A 19,447-nucleotide genomic window follows, 5' to 3' on the forward strand; every position below is an offset into this window, starting at 1 on the left:
ATTAGAATATATTAGAGTAAATGACAAAAGGAAAAACAACCCCCCCCCACCACCAAAAAAAAGCACGGTCAGAAGGCAACATTCACTAAATTAGTACCCCTGGAGGACAGAGAGGGAGTGAGGAATGTGGGCTTCCAGTGACTGGTGAGCTGGACCACGAAGGGCCAGACTGTGATGGGGCTACATGGAAGGCAACTTAAGAGGAGGAAGGGAGAAAAGTCTGAGCCAAGTGCACCAAAATTGGACTCTGCAAGGCCTATGTGAAGGTGCTCTGAGGATAATCCTGACAGAATGGCCAGCAATCCTGAGGTCTGGGTTGGCAAAGAAGGCTAAGGTCAAGCCCATGCTCCTGGGGCCCACCTCCCCCTTCTGTACCTGTTTGTGCTTCTAGGAATGGCTGTTTTCTCTTCTAGGAGGAAATTATCAACTCAACACTAAGGAAAGGCCTAGAGCCTTTTCAATTAAAAAGGTGGTTTTTCAGTTAAGATTCCAGGCTGTACGGTCTTTGGAATAATCCCTGAGACCCAACCTTTCAAAAGGACTCTGGTTATTACCAGAATATTCTCAGAGAGGTGTTGCACTGCAGGGCCTGTGCGAGGCTCTTTCCTCCTTCTGTGGAGATGCCGTTGAATGCAAGACTAGGAAGGAAAACATGTGGGGTCAATCATTAGAGACACGTCTACATTTGGCTCTGGCTTCAGCAACCGAAACACCCAGAAGATGCTGCCTGGAGGCGGCCCCTGCCCGAGAAGGAAGCTGACTTGAGGCAGGAAGCAGAAGTGCTCAGCCTGGCCAGCAGCAGTTCCACTTTTGTTGCTCCAGGGCGCACGCTCCGAGCATGAGGACAGGCACAAGACCGCTCAAGGAGAGGCCAGACAGGAAATGGAACATCAGCGAGACCTGGTCGCAAGCAGATCAGGGGCTGGGAGGGCTCTGCTTCAGGCGGCTGACGTTTTCAAGGTGCCCATCAATAAGACCTGGAGAAGCGTCCTCTGTTCTCATGAAGAAGAAACTCTGCTGTTGCCCCCACTAACTTGGATTTCTTTTTCAGTGTTAGGAAGAACCCGGGCAATGGGGAGACAGCCGAGGCTCTGAGATTTGGCCAGAGGACTAAAAGAAGGCTAGGGAGGAGTAGGTCTTTACAGAGAGGAAGGTTCCCTTTTGTCTCAGCACTGTCCTGTGAGTGAGGAAGGGGCATCCCTTTCAGTGTTATCTGGACTTGAGAATTCCTCCCCACTCCCCCACTGCCAAGGAGCCTGGGGAGACCGCAGAGGGCCTGGCAAAGTCCCGGGTCTTGTTCTGGGTGGTGGTTACATATGACAAGTGGCCGAGCTGAACAGTAATGTGCTATGCTTCTTACATGTCCATAAAACCGTTTACGAAAGAAAAATCCCCCCACACATTAGGAAAGCCAACCACTCTCTTCCCCTTGGCTTCTCCCCGCGCAAACCAGGAAGCACACGGAGTGCCCAGGTTGGACCCCGGGGACAGCGGGTCTCAGAAAGCAGCAGGTACCTCAGGTTGGTCAGGCTGGGGTGGTTCCTCAGAGCCTCCGCGAAGGCCTTTGCTCCTTCATCGCCGATTCTGTTGCCCCACATCCTGAAGGCAGAGGCAAGATGGTGAACGGGAGCTCGTGCTCGCCCCTGACTTGCTGCTGGTGGCCACGCTTGGTTGTACGCTCACAGGCAGAGGTCTTGGCTTTGTCCCTGGAGCCCCGGCCTGGGGAATATTCCCGCACCAGCCCCTTAGTGAAGCTGCTCTAGGCTTCAAATGCAAAGGGGAATGTAGGGATAAGAGCAGCAGAAGCCTTGGGAACAGAAGCACATCGGGTAGATGCACCATGAGAGACGAAGATCACCGTGGGCTTTCAGAGAGCTGTCAGAGGGCCCGAGCACACGACTGTCGCACCCCCTCCGCCGCCAAGGATGTGGGTTGGCAGCAACCTGAAAGGGAGCCTGTGGAGGTGCCAACTGCCAGCATCCATTTGACCCTCTGCAGGGCTCTGAGACATTCGTGAGGACACAGTCAGTCTTCCAAGAAGCAAAGATCAGGAAGCACCCTCGGAAACCTCACCAGCAATGCTGCTTTTAGGTGAAGAGGACCCTACTCCAGCGTGCTAGTGGGTTGTTGTGGTCTGGGGGGCTGGGCGGGGAGCTGCAATGACGAAGCCCCATACCCTCCCTCCCACAGTGGATAACCTGCAAGGCCCTGCGAGGCAGGATGCTGGGCTCTGGTGTTAACTGGATTTTTATCTGGATTTAAGATTGTGTGAATTACATTATCTCTTGGAACTTAGTCTCCTCATCTGTAAAATGGGGCTAATAGGAACATTCCCCCTAGAGTTATTGTGGGGATTGTTAGTTAATATATGCAGAGCACTTAGAATAGCGTCTGGCCTACAGCAAGCGACACCTATTTTTAATAGGCTGAGAGCACTGTGTGCCCGGCCCACACACAGCAGACCTGGGGCTGCCTGGGCAACGGGCTCTCACCGCACCAGCGACCTGCCACCATCCTCCTGGAGATGCTAGAGCCCTGCAATGAGTTCTCAGTGTTTTGCATAAAAAGTATGTGTATTCGAGGAGGATGTGGAGGAAGGGGAACCCTCTTACACTCTTGGTGGGAATGCAAACTGGTGCAGCCACTCTGGAAAACAGTATGGAGGGTCCTCAAAAAGTTAAAAATAGAACTACCCTGTGGTCCAGCAATTGCACTACTAGGTATTTATCCAAAGGATATAAAAATACTGATTCGAAGTGACACATACACCCCAATGTTTATGGCAGCATTATCTACAATGGCCAAGCTATGGAGAGAGACCAAATGTCCATCGATGGATGAATGGATAAAGATGTGATACACACACACACACACACACACACACAGTGGAGTATTACTCAGCCATCAAAAAGAATGAAATCTTGCCATTTGCAACAATGTGGATGGAGCTAATGAGTATAATGCTCAGTGAAATAAGTCAGAGAAAGATAAATACCATATGATTTCACTCATGTGTGGAATTTAAGAAACAAAACAAATGAACATGGGCAAGGGAGAGAGGTAAACCATAAAACAGACTCTTAACTCCAGAGAACAAACCTCAGTTTGCTGGAGAGAGGCGCGGGGCGCGGGGCGGAGGGGAGGATGAGCGAGATGGGGGATGGGCATTAAGGAGGGCACTTGTGATAAGCACTGGGTGTTGTAAATTCTACTCCTGAAACTAATACGCTATATGTTAACTAACTGGAATTTAAATAAAAAATTGAAACTACAAAAAAAACGTTATGTGTATTATACGGTTGAATGGTATCAATTTTTTTTTTAAAGATTTTATTTATTTATTTGAGAGAGAGAATGAGATAGAGAGAAAGCACATGAGAGGGGGGAGGGTCAGAGGGAGAAGCAGACCCCCCGCCAAGCAGGGAGCCCGATGCGGGACTCGATCCCGGGACTCCAGGATCATGACCTGAGCCGAAGGCAGTTGCTTAACCAACTGAGCCACCCAGGCGCCCCGGTATCAAATTTTTAATAGAGTGGAAAACTACTTGTGGTATGAGATTAAATGAAAAAGAATAAAATTCTGTACATACAGTTTGACCTTTACTATACTCAAAAAAATAGAGCATGCACCTGCATGTGAGAGCAAGAAAGTTTAACTGACCTCAAATGTTGATAATATTTCTGAGATGATTTTTAGTATATTTTTCATAAAGTCAATTTCATAAAATTATGGGGTTTTTTATAATATAAAAATTATAACAATATAAAAAGGTTGAAGAAGCCTCCAGAATCAAAATCACAATGAGATACCACCTGATACCTGTTAGGATGGTTACTACCAAAAGAACAGAGAATAACAAGTGTTGGCAAGGATGTGGACAATCCGGAACCCTTGTGCACTGCGGGCGAGCATGTAATGCGGTGCGGCTGCTGTGGGAAACACTGTGGCATTTCCTCAAAAACCTAAAAATAGAATTACCAGCTGATCCAACAACTCCACTTCTGGGTATTTAGCCAAAAGAAATCCAAGAGATCTTTGTACACCCATGTTCCTAGCAGCACGACCCATGAAAGCCAAAATGCAGAAGGCACCCAAGTGTCCACTGACAGACGAACGGACAAAATGCGGTGCATACATAGAGTGGACTGTTGGTTACTCAGCCTTAAAAAGGAAGGAAATTCCAACACAAGCTACAGCGTGGATGAGCCTTGAGAACCCTGGGCCGAGTGAAGTAAGCCAGGCACAAAGACACAAATACTGTATGGTGCCACTTCTGTGAGGTACCTATGGAAGGCAAAGTCACAGGGACAGAAGTTGGAGGGTGGTGGGCGGGGGCCGGAGGGAAGGAGGACGGGAGTTACCGGGGAATGGGTAGAGAGCTTTTTTGCAAGATGAAAAGAATTATGGAGATGGACAGTGGTGATGGTTGCGCAATGATAAGGATGCGTAATGCCCCTGAACTGTATCCCTACAGATGGTTAAGATGGTAACTTTTTATATGTATTTTACCACAGTTAAAAAAAACTGAATTAAAAAGAAATGGCCTCAGCGCCTGGGTGGCTCAGTTGGTTAAGCATCTGCCTTCGGCTCAGGTCATGATCCCAGGGTCCTGGGATCGAGTCCCGCATCGGGCTCCCTGCTCCGCGAAGAGTCTGCTTCTCCCTCTGCCTCTGCCTGCCCCTCCCCCTGCTTGTGCTCTGTCAAATAAATAAAATCTTTTAAAAAAAGAACAAAAAAGCCTCCAGGGAGTATAGAACATTGCCAAGGTGAAGACCGCCTGCCTGTGGAAAGTTACCACATAGGCTAGAACGGCTCCCTCTGTTCGCGGGCGGTGAGAATAACGGACTTTTGCATGAATGAAGCAAGCGTGCACAAGGGAAGCTGCAGTCCGGCCCGGGACCTGGGTAGATTTACGTCGGAGATCAGCAGTGGCGCGCTCGAACACCGAGCAGCGCGTATCTCACACACTCACACTTGCAAGCACACGCATATGCGCGTTCGCCTCCACTCACCCGATCTCAAAGATCGATTTGCTGTTCTTCACAGCCAGGGCGAGGCACTTTCCTCCTTCACTCGTTATTTTGTTCTCCCCCAGTCTGCAGAGAGAGCCGTGCACAGGTCAGCCCCCAGCGGTGGGGGGGCCCACTGTCAGCTCCTCGCCCCCCGCTCTCCTGGGACCTGCGGCACCCATGCCCCCGGCTTCCTTGCAAGGAAGGCCCCACCACCCTAGAGAGCCATCAGAATCCTCTCCAGGACACTGGTCGCTGTCTCTGCCGAAACTTAGGGACCCAAGCTTTCCCGGGGGTTCTTTAAATGGCCTTCAGTGTGTCCCTCATTTCCCTCAGCAGACCCGGGAGGTTCCCGCCTCGGCTGCAAGTGGCCAAGGTGTGCGTTCTGTCACCTGGGCAGCACCAGGGGCTCCTCCGAGTCACCTCTGGCAGAGCATGTCTGGGACAGGGCCAACGATCCAGCTCTTCCTGGCAACCAGATGGGTGCCCTGTCTGAATGCTTGTGTCCCCCCAAAATCCATATGGTGAAACTCTAACCCCTCAGGTGATGGTATTAGGAGGCAGGGCCCTTGGAGGTGATTAGGTCATGAGGGCGGAACTGTCGTGAATGGGATCAGTGATTTATAAGAGCTCCCCTGCCCCCCGCTGAGCTCCCTTGCCTCCTTTTCCACCATGTGAGGACCCAGCAGAAAGGCCCCGACCGTGAACCAGAAGCCAGACCCTCCCCTGGCCCTGCGGAAACCCGAGCCTCCCCCTCAGGCCATGATTCCCCCATGTGGACAGCTTACCTTCCACACACAGGTCTCCTCACTTGACCAGTATGGCTCTGGGCAAGCAGAAGGCTTTAGGGCGAGTGCTCTTTATGAGTGACATTTATACCGTTTGCATAATGAAGGGGTGACCACAGGGGCTACTGAATAACCTGCCACGCCTACCCCCCACTTACTTCAGGTGTGTGAGGCCTTTGCACTCATCCAGGATTCTGGCGATGTACCTGGCTCCGACGTCAGTGATCTGGTTGTTGTACAGGCTTCGATAGAGAGCACAGTGTGAGACTTTAGGATCCCAATCTCAGCTTTTTTTTTTTTTTAAGTGTAGTTGACACAGTGTTACATTAGTTTCAGGTGTACAACATAGTGAATCCACAAGTTTGTAAGCTTTGCTATGTTCACTACAAGTGTAGCTACCATCTGTCACCATAGGATACTCTTACAGTATCACTGACCAGGGGCGCCCTCCTCCACTGCTGGGGGGAATGCAAGCTGGTGCAGCCGCTCTGGAAAGAGTAGGGAGGTTCCTCAAAAAGTGGAAAATAGAGCTACTATTTGACCCAGCAATTGCACTACTGGGTATTTACCCCAAAGATACAAATGTAGTAATCCGAAGGGGCACCTGCACCCCAATGTTTATAGCAGCAACGTCCACAATAGCCAAACTATGGAAAGAGCCTAGATGTCCATCGACAGATGAATGGATAAAGAAGATGTGATATAAATATACAATGGAATATTATGCAGCCATCACAAAATGAAATCTTGCCGTTTGCAACAACGTGGATGGAACTAGAGGGTGTTATGCTAAGCGAAATAAGTCAGTCAGAGAAAGACAAGTGTCATATGATCTCACTAGTAGGTGGAATTTAAGAAACTAAACAGAGGAGCATAGGGGAAGGGAGGGAAAAATAAAACAAGACAGAATCAGAGAGGGAGACAAACCATAAGAGACTCTTAATCACAGGAAACAAACTGAGGGTTGCTGGAGGGGAGGGGGGTAGAGGGATGGGGTAATTGGGTGATGGGCATTAAAGCACATGACGTAATGAGCACTGGGTACTACATAAGACTGATGAATCACTGACCTCTACCTCTGAAACCAATAATACATTATATTATTATATATATGTTAATTAATTGAATTCAAATTAAAAATATTTCTGTTGAAAAACAAAACCATATCATTAACTATATTCCTTACTCTGTGCCTTTTATTCCTGTGTCCCAGTGTCATCTTAATGACCATTTTTAAAGTGGGCATGTGCTGGCTGCCGATTTCTAAGGTCTGGGCTGAAAGGAGAGAGGAAGGACACACGGAGAGCAGTCTGGGGCTCCCGGGTCTCGCAGGCCGGGTTCAGAGCCAGCTCTGCCACTGGCCCGGCCTCGGCTCAGCATCTGTAATAAGGAGCAGGAGTCACAGCTCCCCCACAGGGCATCAGGACAACGGCAGGCGATCACCCCAAGCCCGCGACGGGTACTGTTCGATTCAGGTTACAAGCAGCATCTTGAGGGGAAAATGTTTGAGTGTTGGAACCTCCTCGCTGCTCCCTGTTAGTCGTTTTAGCCCCGATACCAATTCAGCAAGAAGGCAGAGAGAAGCTGAAGGTGGTAACTGGACGGGTTCCAAGCGTTCCTCAGTCACACACAGCTCCCAGGCCACTCCCAGGGCCCCGCTCCACCGCGGAGGGAGGGCAGGCCCGGGGGCTGACGACAGGCTGCAGCTCAGTCAGCAGAGGCCACGAGCGCTCACACTCCAACTCCCAGAGGCTCTGAAAACCCAAAGCTTTCCACAACCCTTCTGGCCCCTGATGTGGCGCCGTTCATGGTCTTTATCCTAACTGCTTTGACGAGTCATACATTTTGCTGCAGAAATATTAAAGTATTTGAAATTGACCTCACTGGTCACATCACCACCATACAGCACGTACACTGAATTCTGATTGGTGTCTGGCCCTCAGGGCTCTGGATGAGAGATCATGGGCCCGTAGTGGTGAATCTACTGCGTAAACAGTATCCAGCATTTATGAAACATAGCCCCAGAGGCGCCTGGGTGGCTCGCTGGTTAAGCGTCCAACTCTTGATTTTGGCTCGGGTCATGATCTCAGGGTCCTGGGATTGAGCCCTGTGTCGGGCTCCACTCTCAGTGGGGAGTCTGCTTGAGATTCTCTCTCTCCCTCTGCCCCTCCCTCCGCTCAGCTCAGTCTCTCTCAAATAAATAAATCTTAAAAAAAAAACCCATATCCCCAGCTATTCCCTCAGCAAACCCCAATCACCACCATCAAACGCTTGCCTATATTAGGATCCCAATACGCGAGTGAAAAGCCTGCAGCTCCGCCACATTTCCCGACTTGCTCAAAGAGTGGGCTGCTGGCCAAGCCAAGAGCAGGACCCAGGACTCCCAGCTCCCCGTCTGGGACCTTCCTGGTGCCTCGGCCATCATCCCAACCGTCCAGCGACCCACACGAATGGCAGTTCCCCACTCCTCTGTATTATTGCTACATCCCTGGCCTGGCGCTGTTCAGGAATACGTACCCTAAGAAGGTCAGAATTTTGTATTTGGTCAGCTCTTCATATAGCACCTTTACCCCGCTGTCAGTGATCTGGTTTACACTGAGTCTGAAACAAAACAGCAAGGAAAGTTACAAATCACGGCAGCTGCTCACTGTGATGCAGCATCCATGCCACAAGGACCCGGGAGCCTGTAGGTCCCGGAGTTTTCCCAGCTAGAAACACCCCCTGAGAGGGTGGCCAGAGCAGTCAGCCAAATAGCTCCTAAAAAGCCCAGTCGTCATGGGGCCGACAGACCCACCCAGAACCTGCCGGGCAGCAGGCTACAACACAGCCCCGACCCAACAGGAGGGCTACGAGGGACACATAAAGGACGCGCGAGGCCAGCCAGCTCTGACATCCGTCATTTGTGGGTGGCCTCCATGTCAGCCAGGCCCTCTTTGTGGTTCTCACTGCATAGCAGGGGCCATGGGATTTGGAACCGTGAGGAGCTGCTTCTAGTGATGAAAAGCTGGACGAGGGAACGCTCCCCTGTCTTGCAAGTGGGGCCAGAGATAGTGGATGTCCTGCAAAAGGCAGAACACAGAGAACGGTCTCACCCACAATGCCGACAGCCTCCCCATCTGGAAGTCCCATCCACAGAGGGGGCAGGGAAAGAGAGCCCTCGGGATGATGGCGGTCTCCTGCACGAGGACCAGCCACTCGCTGGAATGGTTCTGCACAATCCCCATACTAACAGGATGTTTTGATGTGGCTAAAATGTGAAATGCTTTTACTACCAAGTAACCTGTATAACAAACTACCCTGATTTTTTCAACCCTCCACCCCATTATTTAGGTGAGGCTGAAAGACACAGTAAGGCTCCGCGATGGATGAGAGTGAGGTATCAGGAGTGGGTGAGATAATAATCCAAGGGTCAGCAAACTTCTTCTCTAAAGGGCCAGAGAGCAAATATTTTAGGGTCTGTGGGCTGTGTGGTCTCCATTACAACTACTTGACTCTGTAGTGTGAAGCAGCCGATGTGTAAACAAATGGGTGTGGCTGTGTTCCAATAAAACTTTATTTACAAACACAAGCCCTGGGCCAACGTGGGCCCACAAGCTGACCTCTGTAATAAGTCAAAGGCTGAACAAGTAAAAGTTTGATTTTCAGGCCACATCAAAATGATCAGGTCCGATGCTCAGGACCCCTCCTCCCATGGTGCCCACTTTGGTGCTGGGGCACAGGGCGCACACACACTGCATGGCCACCTCAGGGTGGTAGAGGCTACTAGTCACACCCCGTATCTGTGCTTCCTTAGAAGTAGAGTCCTCCATTTCTTTAACTGGGCACATGGGATTAAGTTCTGCTCCATGAAATCTAAGCAGAAGTCTCATTAGCAATAGCTGAGAAGTCTTCTTAAAAGAATGAGGTGTGTCCTTCTTTGCCCTTTCTTCTTCCTGGTGGCTGGAATGTCAACTGAATGGCTGGAAATGAGCAGCCATCTTGGGCCAAGAGGTGGATATCAGGTAGTGAGGGCAGCCTGGCCACCTGCAGAAGACAGCCTGGGCTCCTGAGGGTCACGGAGGCACCATAGCAGCCCTGAACTGCCCTCCTCTGGACTTTTCCATGGGAGACAAGCTTGTAACCTATCTAAGCTTTCACTAACTCTCAGTCAAAATTAACCCTAACTGATGGTCTCAAGGAGCTCAAAATGCTTCTCTGGAGTTGCCCATTTCCTCCTGCTCTCTCCTTTACTGGTGTGGAGGAAAACGTCACCCGAGGACAGCTGCCTGGGGCAGGAGCACCACCTTGGTGTGCCCCATCTTGTGAGATGAGCACGGGGGGCCTGGAGTGTGAGCGCACCCCAGGCTGAGAGCATAGAGAGCAGGCCAGGGCAGCCTCGGGCTCCCTGCACCCCACCATCCCCCACATAATGGACACTGTGGCACTGGTGTAACAGGCACCCAGAATCTGTTCCAAATCCCCTCTGCTTCTCAGAAATGCAGGAGCCAAGTTATGAGAACTGAAACCCTCGTAGAGATTTACAAGGTGTATTTTATAGAGGAAATGGTAACAGAAGAAAGCGGACTGGCCTCTCCTCTAAACCATCAAACAGGAAACCCCTCAAGAGTCAGCACTCTGTACTAGGATCCCTGGCAGCTCAGGGCTGCTGGCTTTGATCATGGAAAGTAACTGAGGCCGAAAAGCACACAGTCTGCTTTTTCTGCAATCACAAAAGCTCCCACGTGCCAGAAACCGTTCACGGGCCATCTCTGAGACTCCCATGAATCTCAGAAGGTTGGTTCTTTATGATTCTGGCTCCATCGTGGCCCTGCCGTGTGCCCTTGAGAACATCTCTGTGCCTCCACTTCCTCGTTTGTCAAATGAAGATAAGACTACCTACCACCTTATAGGGCGGAAGATTCAATCATGTAAAATCTGAAATGCACTTCACCCATTCTCAGTAAATGCTGGCTGTTACTACTGTAACTGCTAGGATACCAGCATCTCCCTTATCCAGATGAGAAATCAGAGAGGTTAAGCAACTCATTCAAGGACACCCAGCTGGGGCCTCCTGCCACGGAAGCTGTTTTCCTTGCCCTCTACCATCCTGAAACAGAATAGGTCCGGGTGTTCCAGGACCAGTGGTCATGAGTGCCAGGGTAAGTCAGGAGCTCCTACGCCTCGAGGCGCGTCCTGGTGTCTCCTGAGCCTGGCCCGCCCTGGCCCCACCGGCTGCTCCCTGTGCCCAGCGTCCTCACCTGATGACGGTGAGGCGGCTGAAGCAGGGCTGCAGCTCCCGCACGCCGTAGTCGTTGAGATTGTTGTTGTCCAGGTCAAGGGCAAGCCGCCTGCGTAAGTGGTGCAGGACGAAGGAGAGGGCGCTGCAGTCGGCCGAGCACGCATTGCAGTAGGTCAGCTTGAGGTAGTTGGCGCAGATGCCCTTGGCCGCCAGCCGCCCCACCTTCTCGCTCTGGGTCTCGTAGATGCAGCGCAGCATCCAGAGGAAGGTAGGCATGGCCTGTACCTGGTTGAAGCCCCCCGACTGCACTCGGGGCAGGTTCTTCAGGTGGGCCTGCAGGCTAGCCAACAGGTGTGACCACAGGACCTTGCGCTTTCTCCGCAGGGCCGCGGCGGGCACCAGGTGCCGCAGGAGTTTCTGCTTGGCCTTGGACAACAGCCCGCACAGGAAGAGGTTAGTGAACTGAAAGTGATCCTTGTTCTTGAAGGGGTCCTCCCCCGCCAGGCCACTGCCCTTCAGGCACTGGAAGGGGAGAAAGGAGGGATAGCAGGACTCGGCTCCTGCCCCCGCAGGAGGTGCCCACTCGTGGAAGAAGCTGAGCAGCTGCTGAGTGCTCACCTTGTCGTCCACGACGAGAAAGAAGGCGGTAAAGAAGGCCTGGAGGGTGAGGTGGAAGAACTCATAGGACTGCTGGTCGCCGTCCAGGCCCTGCTCCGGCACGGCCCGCAGGAAGCCCAGCTGCAGCTCCTCCTCCTGCATCTCGGCCGCCTGCACCTCCTCCGGGCCAAAGACAAAGAGGTTCTTCTCCATGCCCCAGTGGGCCACCTGCCCCAACGAGCGCAGGGCGCCGCGGCCGGCGCGGAACGTCTCGGTCCGGCTGCGCGTGTTCCGCTGCACCAGGCTGGTGGGCTGAGTCCTGTTCAGGTGGACCTCGGTCACCAGCAGGAAGACATCGGTCAGGGTCACCGTGCAGTCGGGCAGCTGCGCAGAGCCGTCCCAAACACTGCCGAAGTGCTGGAAACAGCGGAAGATGATCCAGCAGAAGAGGGGCACGGCACACAGGCTGCAGAGGTTGGGGTTGGCCTCCAGCTGGGCCAGCAGGCGCTCCCGCACCGCGCGGTCGGGGAACACCTTCCGCGTGTAGGCGCGCAGGTGGCTGGGGGCGAAGCCCCGCAGAAGCACCTTCTTGCGGAGGAGCTGACGCGGGATCTCGATGCCCGTGCGCGCCGTGAGCAGCTTGCCGGCCCCCTTGAGCAGCTTCCCGCTGAGCAGGTTGGCCAGCAGGAGCAGCGGGTGGGCGGGCTCCCAGGGGGAGCAGGTGTCTGGCGCGCTGCTCAGGTCGAAGTCCGAGTGCAGCTCGTCCAGGCCGTCGAAGGTGAAGAGGGCCGTCTGGGGGAAGCGCAGCAGGAAGGCGAACACCTCGTCGGGGTCCTGCTCCGGGTAGCAGTAATGCTTGAAGAGCAGGTCCCGCAGGCACAGCGTGTCGCCCTCCTGGAAGCAGCTGAACACGCGGCAGCGGAAGTGGAAGAAGAACTTGAACTCGGCGCCCAGCAGCCCCGTGGCCCACAGGTTCTGCAGCCGCTGCAGCAGCATGGACTTGCCCACGCCCGCGTCCCCGCAGATGAAGATGGTCTCGCCCTGCTCGCTGAGGACGCCGGTGCAGTGGTCCAGGAGGCAGGCCAGGCTGCCCAGCGGGCCCAGGCTCTCGTTCCTGAAGCCCACCAGCTCCAGGATGGTGTCGGTGTACGTCTCCTCCAGCAGCAGCTCCTCCTTCTGGGCGTAGCACAGCACGAACTTGGAGTCACGGTCCAGTTGCTGTCGCAGCTTCTCCGTGTACCTGCTCACTGGAGGGTGGGGGACGGAGGACAGCCAGGTCCCAGTGAAACGCTTTTTTAAGAAGTGCATGTATTTACTTAAGGTATCTCTACACCCAGCGTGGAGCTCCAACTCACCACCCCCGAGATCAAGGGCCACGGGCTCCCGGGACTGAGCTGCCCAGGCGCTGGAAACTCGTATTGTTGTAGAAGAAATTGCCCTAACCTTTCTTTTGCTTATCACATGGCTCTGAGAACAACGGGAAGTCTCAAAACTAAATGCCAAAACTATGAGCGAGAAGATATATACCATTCGACATTAATCTCGATTACAAACGAGCTGTGCCAAAGCACAAAAAGAGAGTAAACTAAGATAGAAACTGCCTTGTTCAATGGCGCAGAGCACACCAGCGCCAGGCCCCCAGCCCACACCTGGGGGTCACTGACTTAGCACCTGCCCCCAGGGGAGCAGACAGGGTAACAGGCTCACATGGGCCTGGAGCTCAGCAAACCTGAGCTAGAGGCGCGGCTTACACCGAGAGGGAGGTGGTCCCTCCCCAGACAAAAGGCTGTTCCGTAAATTCCTTTAAAATACTTTTGGGATTTTAATTATAATTCAGTTAACAAAAATGAGACACACATGCCCATTTCCAAATTCATCTATAACCTCTTCCCCTCAACTCAGTCCAAGTTGGTTGTCTGCTTAAAATTTATGAATTTTATTTCTTACATCTCTTTAGTAAGGCATAATTTATATACCACAAATTCACATATTTTACAATAGGCATTGTGTACTACTCAATGACTTTTAGTAAATTTACAAAGTTATGCAAACCTCACTACAATCCAGTTCTAAAACGTCTCCATCATAAGCCCACTTCTAGCCAATCTCTGCCCCTGGCCCTAAGCAACTGCCAATCTGCTTTCTGTCTCTATTAATTTGCCTTTTCTGGACATTTCGTATAAATAGAATCACACAAGATGGAGTCTTTCACATCTGGCTTTGTAGAGTGACTTATACTTTAAAAGCTACTGAAGTAGTTGGCTAAAGGAACCAGCGGAGACGTCTTTTTGAAAGAATGATCACGGGCAGGAACATTTTCCTTTGCTCCTGGAGAAGGAAGCAGAATGAACTGGGAAGGAGCAGGAAGAGTGAGCAGCTAACAGCGACCACAGAAGAGCTGGGCCCTGACCCTGCTGGTTGGCCTGGTTTCCCCCAAACACCCCTGATTGTCTGGGACACTTTCCTCTGTTTCTGTGTTCAAGGTCACACCGGATTCTTTAAACATCAGAGTTGGGGACCTTGGTGCTGGCATTTTGCCAGCAAGTATCTCCAACTAGAGAGCACTCAGACATGGAAAGAAGGCTCCCCGGCGCCCAGACCAGATCATGGCCCTGATTACGTGCACTCGTAGCAGCCTGAACTCCTCTCATCCTGGTCACCACATGCCATCACACATTCCTGCGACCGTTTACTATTGGGCCTCCCGCACTGGCCTCCGAGCTCCCTGAGAGCCGGAACCATATCTGGTCTGCTCCCCATCGTACCCCTGGCATCCAGCACAATGTCTTGGCACATAGTGGGGACACCATCAATACTTGTTAAAACGAATCGATTAGCTAATGCAGTCCCACTGTGCTTGGGAAATCAGGACTGGCCACTAGGGGGGACAGAAGAATACTTTGCCTAGGATAAAATGTGGAAAGATTTTTAAAAGGAAAAAAACGCAACCTTGAATTTGTGCGACCATTAAAATGTCTATATGTGTCCGAATGGGAAGCAAGCAGGAAGTCAGAAGAGAGGCCCTTCCCACACCTTCACAGGCCTCTCTCTAAGTCAGACCAGCTACATGTGGTCAGTTCAGCCACAGTCCCCCGGGCGGCACTTGGATGATGGGGAACATAGCACTGGGCCTACTGCCTGAGGTGGAGGGCCATGGTGGGCCACATGTTCATGCCCTGCTGAGCCCACATGCCACAGCATTTCCAAACCCCAGGGCTTTGCTTGGCATCTGCAGTCCTCCCCGGGGCGGACTCATACCTGGGTCAGTGTTGACGACAACTTTGCTCTGAATGAGCTCTGAGGGGGAGAAGCCCGTCTCCGACAGCCAAGGCCTGAGATCCACATAAGCATCTGCGAGTCGCTGGAGCACGTAGAGGAAGAACTCGGACACCTCCTCGCCCTTGCTCTGTACCAGGTCCAGAATTTTGCGGACCTGGTGGTAGCATAAGCATGAGGGGTGGTGAGCTAGTGCCTGGGGAGACCTCCTACCAGGAAGACTCACACGCAGGGCTCCAAGCTCCTACGACAGCCTGGAGCTTGACCGTCCCCCCGGCAGTGTGAGATGCTACCTGTTGAAGGCCTAGAATCTGTGAAGGGGACCCCCCGTGGTAAGAAATTAAACCACACAGCTCTAAGAAGCCGGGAGGCTTCCCTGAACCTCAAAGTGAAAAGGTCAGACTCACAAACGAGAGCTGTGCCCACCCCTGGAATCCTCCCCGTGTCTCCAGTCCGTCTTAAGCTCACACTGCTGCTGGCTGGGAATGAGTGCTGCTGGGACAAAGTTACGGCACAGGTGGAACGAGGCGGGTGCTGGGCCGCACAGCAAGGGGCTCACAGGGCCCCATCTAAGTTATACCCTAAAAAAGGCTTTGTGTATTATTAAAAATGCAGGGGGGGAAAATCACACAAGTCAGCTACTGTACGCCCCCCCCCCCCCCCCCCCCCCCGGCCAGAAACCCTCTGGTTTCCCCGGAGCCTGGCAGGATCCCATTATAAACAAGTTCTGTCACCCCTCCAGCCAAAGAGGTTTGGGTCTTGCCAATTCTATTTTTCAGGAGGGGACACAAAGCTGAAAGGAAATTAAGGGCTGTTAGGACTTCCCACAGTGGAGTGTGGAAAAGTCTTCACTGTGGACCCAGCCTGGGATGTGTTTGCTCCTAACGCGGAGGAAGACCATTCTCTGGAGTCTCACCCAGCGGTGAGCAGCTCTCTGGAGGTTAAAGGCACTGAATGAACATCACTGCTAGTGTTCGATGGTCATTTCCTTTTTCCCTCCTCCCCGTCAAAAGTTTCCAAACAACTGGTTTGGAAAGCAATACACATAGCAAGGAGGGCAGCGAGGTAAGCGGAGTCTGCTCTCCCCACGAACACAGAAGTAAAATACGTAATTGTGTCATAAGCTGATAACCCAAGTGTTTCTGTCCTATAAATGACCCCAATGGGAAATCCCGCCAATGTGCCAAATGCCCAGAGGTCCTCATTCAGGTCACCGGGACAAGCCCCTTCCGGCGACCGAGACATACAGCCCGTCAAGGCCAGCCCCTGTCACCAGCACCTTGTCAGGCTGCGTGGGGCAGGCACACACGATCTCCGCATCTTCAGAAGAGAAGTAGTCGTTCTTCAGCAAGTTGTCCACCAGACACTGAGTGTTGCGGATGTGAGTGACCAGAAGTTCCCGGTTGATTTTCAACAATTTAACATGGGAATGAGACTCTGATGGGATTATCCCCATCTCACTGTGTCCCTGCTTTTCCATGGCTAAAGGAGCAAGCGACTACTTTGCCCAAATTCATCTTTGGCTACATGTGTCTTCCTGGCAGAAGGGCAATCAGGATCCAGGGCGCCCACCTCTCTCTCTCAGTGCCGCCCCTGAAGAGACAAACGAAAACACCAATGAAGCAAAAGCCATGGGAAATATCCCTCCCCTTCTCTTTGGTCCTGGAATTTCTGTACTTCAAGCAGGAGGAGTTATGCTTAAGATGGTGATCTGAGGGGCGCCGGCACGGCTCAGTCAGTTAAGCATGTGACTCTTCACTTTGGCTAGGTCATGATCTCGCAATCGTGAGATGGAGCCCCACTTCGGGCTCTGTGCTTGCAATTGAGTCTGCTTGAGATTCTCCCTCTCCCTCTGCCCCTCCACCCTCTCAAAAAAAATTAATGAAAAAATAAATTTAAAAAAAGATGCTGATCTGAGAAAAAATCATAATTGAACTGTTTCCGCTTGTGGGTTACATGCCTAGGGAGGGTGACCAGAGGTAGACAACCTTTTGTATAGCAAAACTTATCTTTTAAATAATAATAATAATTTAAAAAGTATGCTTCAATCCCAGCCTGGGATAGAGATAAAAGGTATATTATTTTCCATAAAAAGGAAGGGGGAGCATTCAGAATTGGGAGCAGAGGAATGATGATTGGTTGTGGGGGGCGTTGAGGGTTGGTGGGAGAGAGGGTCTGAGCCCAAAACGGCCCAAGGAGGGAGACAGCCAGCATGAAGTCTCCTGTGGCAGCCAGAGCCCAGGGACCTGGGAACAGGGATGCTGCCATCACTCTTGCCCGTTCCGGGTTGTTCTGTAGCCCCGCTGGACCACTGCTCCAGAGATCCTCACACCTCCAGCCAAGCCTGCCATATACCAAGCACCTTGGGGAATGAAGGAGGAACAATGGCCATGTGTGGAGTGAAGCAGGGCAGCGGGAGGGCAGGAGGGAAGGGGACGTGGACTTCCAAGTGGCAGATGACCACGAAAAGCCATCTCCCTGGAAATCCTTGAAAACCTCGTGTACCTGCTGAACTTCCTGTCTGGGTAGAAACGGGGACTCAAGCCCTTTTATTTGGGTATTAAAAACTCATTTGGGTTCATCTGCCCTACCCCCAAATTGCACTGATTCCCTTTCTTGTCCCGAAAGATTCTTCCGCCACTTCTCCACTCATCCTTGTATATATAAATTGGGTCACTATCTTGGAAGTAGAAGGCCCTGAAGAGGCCACTTAGTGCCTCGTCGAGGTAGGAAAACTCACGTTCCAGAGAGATAGTGCTTAAACTTTTTCGTTGAGCCCCACCGCCCCCAAAATAATAGACTTCTAAACCCTGTCAGTGTCTTTACTGTAGCTCTTACAAGCCCACATCCATTAACAGTCAAGTCCAGCGGTTCTGGATTTCCGCCCCCAAGTCACACATGAGTCTCCTGGTCTTTACACACAACCATTTTTCCTTCTTTTATCTATCAATTTCCTGAACTTTGCAAGTCTTACAGAGATTTCTCAATGGGACCCCACGCAATAACTTCCCTTTTATAACCTGAGTGACTGAGCAAGAGATAATACAATTTAACACTCTAAGCCGTGGGAGGGCGGGACATCCTTACCGAAAAGAACTTTCAGGGATGGAAACGACTGGTTAGTTACTACTGTACTAGATGTATACTTGTCTCTTAGATGTTAATTCAGCCTTTTCCACTGTGGTCAACTGTATGACCTATTTTAGGATCCACAGCTTTAGAAAACTGGTTCCCTGAAGGGATACCGGTGGGTAATATTAAATTAAATTAGGGGTTAATGATACTTTTTTAAGTTTCTGGCATTATTCTTTGAAGTAAATCAAAATACTTTAAAACAACTTTCTCTTCTGAAATCTTCAATTTTCAATTTCTTTCCAGAATCCGCAAAATCAAAAAAAAAAGGACAGGTTTCTTCGAAAATACTATTGTAATGAATGGTGAATGAACAAATGAAATTGATGACGGGATAGTTTTAAATCCAGAACTCTAGGACATTGTAGTCTTCTCTGTACCTTCTTCCTTCAGGACAATGTTTTCTAAATGTCATTCGGGTAACATATTCACTTATATATATATATATTTTGGTCATAATTGAGTCCTACCTCTACTTTATTTGCTTAACTTTGTGCTTTAGATGGACTGTTTTATTTATTTTTTTGCTTTTCATTTGATTTAGTTCTAGTATAGTTAACACAGTGTTATATTCTCTTCAGGTGGACACTCTAGTGATTCCCCTGTGCTCATCACAGCAAGTGGACTCCTTAATCCCCATAAATTGACTATTTTAAAACTCAGATTAATTTTAAAGGAAATATTATATCACCATTATAAATGAAAACTATCATTTTCAATAAATAGAAAGTAACACAAAAATAAATTCGCTGGAAATAAAACTATGCTATTGTATTCCACCTCAACAGTCCTGCATGGGAAGATCCAAGGTCTGAGGCCTGTTTGCTCGCAGGAGCATTTGAGGGTGTTATAGACATAATAGCACAAAAGTGAGACTTTCTTTGCGCTGATCCTTCATCTGCGAGAACCGGAAAGAGAGCTGCCTGCCTACTTCCTGAGTCAGCGTTGGGCAGGCGTAGCTGCCGTGACGGAAGAAGGCTGGGAATGGGTGTTATGTTTCATCTGTTCAAACCTAGTCCACGTCCGTCCTGTTTTACTCACAGCTCTTGTCTCTTCCGAGCCTGTGATTCACACAAAATCAGTGATTTCGCCCCTCAGCCTGACCGTGGTAAGCCCGCAGACATCTCCTCCTCTTGCTATCCAAGGCAGAAACTTCCATCCCCTGATTTACGGCCACCTAAGCAAGGCAACAAATCCCATGTCAGCCAGCTAGCAAGGAGGCTGTTGTTCTACAATTTCCAAAGCCCCGGTTGGTTGAGATTTAATCAGATTTGCGGAATTAGCTCAATTCAGCGGGAACTTACGGTGTGGATGGTGGAAGAGGAAAGAGAAGGCTGAACCTGGCCTGGTAAACAGAATCCAAGGGTAGACCAAATCTATATCCCAGGGCACTGTAGAGAAATTCACTTCATGGGCATCTGGTAAC

General features: G+C 51.0%; 1 protein-coding gene across 9 annotated transcripts in view; it reads right to left on the minus strand.

Annotated features, from left to right (window-relative positions):
• Positions 1-19,447, minus strand: part of NOD1 (nucleotide binding oligomerization domain containing 1) — a 63,594-nt gene that overhangs the window by 23,998 nt on the left and 20,149 nt on the right. For 2 of the 9 annotated variants that reach the window (XM_035020834.1, XM_035020833.1), the window contains exons 2-10: positions 19,063-19,198; positions 16,169-16,482; positions 14,872-15,046; positions 11,036-12,860; positions 8,316-8,399; positions 5,957-6,040; positions 5,014-5,097; positions 1,516-1,599; positions 555-638 (exon numbers count right to left, since the gene is read on the minus strand). In XM_035020834.1, coding sequence (XP_034876725.1) covers positions 555-638; positions 1,516-1,599; positions 5,014-5,097; positions 5,957-6,040; positions 8,316-8,399; positions 11,036-12,860; positions 14,872-15,046; positions 16,169-16,369 — 2,621 coding nt within the window. In that variant the 5' untranslated portion in view covers positions 16,370-16,482; positions 19,063-19,198. The other 7 variants (XM_035020836.1, XM_035020835.1, XM_035020832.1 and 4 more) reach the window with 6 other exon arrangements.

This window comes from Mirounga leonina, unplaced genomic scaffold (assembly GCF_011800145.1).
Source record: "Mirounga leonina isolate KUSES-001 unplaced genomic scaffold, KU_Mleo_1.0 Mir_174, whole genome shotgun sequence".
Lineage (NCBI taxonomy): Eukaryota > Metazoa > Chordata > Mammalia > Carnivora > Phocidae > Mirounga > Mirounga leonina.